At 44.0% G+C, this 2,311-nt stretch overlaps 1 protein-coding gene across 1 annotated transcript; it reads right to left on the bottom strand.

Annotated features, from left to right (window-relative positions):
• Nucleotides 1-410: 410 nt before the first annotated feature.
• On the bottom strand, nt 411-755 carry LOC137833367 (non-specific lipid-transfer protein D, cotyledon-specific isoform). The gene has a single exon (XM_068641718.2). It carries the CDS (start codon nt 753-755, stop codon nt 411-413), a length of 345 nt encoding a protein of 114 aa, XP_068497819.2.
• Nucleotides 756-2,311: the final 1,556 nt, after the last annotated feature.

Genomic DNA, 2,311 nt, shown 5'->3' with positions numbered 1-2,311 from the left:
AACAAACGACAAACAAAATCTAAAACCAAGAACCTTATCCTCAGAGAGCTCCTATAAATTAATACAGTAACAACCTCCTGCCTTTGGAAACATGCAAGATATGATTATGATTTGTTTGAGGTTATATGTTTTTTAATTTTTAAGTATTCTCATCTCTTACTCTTATTAATCTTTACCTCAAATGTGATTTTATAGGTAAGTGAAAACATCCAAAATACTTTATTTAAATTAATTAATCACACAATTAATCCACACAAAATGCATAAATAAATAAATAAATAAAAAGTTGTAGACTAATAATAATAGTAATTGCAAAGAGTTGATACCTCCTTTGATAATATTTATTTGTTTTACATGCATCAAACTTAACCATTGAAGTGTGAATGTATGGTATGAGCAGTTGAATAAGTTCAAGCTTTTATGCACTTATCAATAGGGAATGAAAGTTTAATCTTGCAGGCTGCTGGGAATTGTGTCAATTTCTCAGGTTTAAACGATAAATTAGACATAGTGGCAACCAGACAAGTACAAAGTTTTTGAATAGCTGCAGGATTGTTGGCTTTTCCAAACACCTGAGCAACTCCAGCACAACACCTTGGACTTGGAATCCCAAAGTCTAGATTAACCAAATAAGGCACACATGGTGAAAATAATGGATTATACTCATCACAGCTAGCAGGCATTTGACCTTTACTCAATCTTGTTATGGCCAAACCATAACCCATAACAAACATCACCATAGCCAAAACCTTCATTTTTTCTCTTTATTCTCTATGCTTCTCTGTTTTCACTCTTATCAACTTATCTCTTCATCATTCTTACCATCCCATTCCTTATATACACACTTAATACTATGCATCTTTTATAACTCATCAATATTTTTTTATTTCCCTTTTCATCTTAACGTATAACTACTTTAGTCAACCTATTTGGTCAAGGGTTGCTTTTAAATATTAATTCAAATATATGTTAATTCATTTCTACTCTTATTTATTATTTAACATAATATATTTTTGTTCCGTCCGGTTGACCGGGACGTCTTCGTGCGCGACCTCAACCGTCAGCTAAGGACTCCTTCCCACTGATTGCCTGTGAATTCCTGCAAAAAAGAGGACAAAGAGGCGCCCTAGCGGCCGTTTGCACTCCGACGCTCAAGTCAGCCAGCAAGAAACACCAAAAAACTGTCCACCCACGTATCTGAGCACCGCGTGTGGCACTCTGAAGGTGGTAAAAGAACTGTGTATCTGTGTGTGTGTTGTCTCCTTTTGGCAAAAATATTCTCCAGTCACTTGTACGTAACCTTAAAGCACGGGCAAGCAACCAAAGCGTTTCTCCTAAGTTTGCCAAAGGTTCCAACCCTTTTTCCGACATTCTCAGCGCTATTTAAACTGCCCCAGCATTTAAAGCGCCTTAAAGCGCTTTTAAACTCGAACGTAACGCACTCATTAAAGCGCTTAATTACGAAACGTAGCGCATTTAAGACGTTGAAACGCTTGGGAGCCATAATAGTACCTGAATGCTGAAAAGGGAAACTGTATTGAATATCTTTAATTACCTGGCACCTGACTAGAGGGTGTTTCTATTCCGGCATTGCTGTCATATACGTGGAGGGCCTCACGACGCCATGACCCCATCTGGGGGCGTTTCAGCCCATCTGGGGACGTTTCTACGTGTGGGTCCTCCTGCTTGGGAGTGCTACTGCGCTAGGGGTGACTTTTTGGGTGCCAACTCATGCCCCCAAGTATCTAGCCACTTACTCTGAGAGCGTATCTGCCTTCCCCTCACACCCTGCACCCGGTTATCCTGGGCGTGACCTTCCTCTTGGGTCGTATCTGTCCCGAAGGCGTCTCTGGGGCGGCAGGGGTACTTCGCGAGTCAGGCTGCCCTTCACTGGTACTATCACTATGGCCTTGAAGCCACCTTTTCCTTCTCTTTATCACTTTCCCGAGATATCAGGACCTGAGGCTTTCCCACGGCGTCGCTCCCTCCATGGTCTTTCCTACCCATGGGTATCGGGGAACCACACCGTGATTGCCTCGCTTTTACACTGTTCGATCTGGCGACGCCCTCACCTGGGCGACGCCTTCACCTGGGCGACGCCTTCACCTGGGCGACGCCTTCACCTGGGCGACGCCTTCACCTGGGCGACGCCTTCACCTGGGCGACGCCTTCACCGAGGCGACGCCTTCACCTTGGCGACGCCTTCACCTAGGCGACGCCGTGCCTTAGCGACGCCTTGTCCTGCCTTGGCGACGCTTCCTCTTGGCGTCCCTACACCTGGGCGACACCTTGAGCTGACTTTGACCTTCCA

The sequence above is a fragment of the Phaseolus vulgaris genome, chromosome 6 (genome assembly GCF_051622355.1).
Source record: "Phaseolus vulgaris cultivar YP4 chromosome 6, ASM5162235v1, whole genome shotgun sequence".
NCBI lineage: Eukaryota > Viridiplantae > Streptophyta > Magnoliopsida > Fabales > Fabaceae > Phaseolus > Phaseolus vulgaris.
The sequence above is the reverse complement of the archived record's forward strand: the minus strand, read 5'-3'. Positions and strand labels throughout refer to the sequence as shown.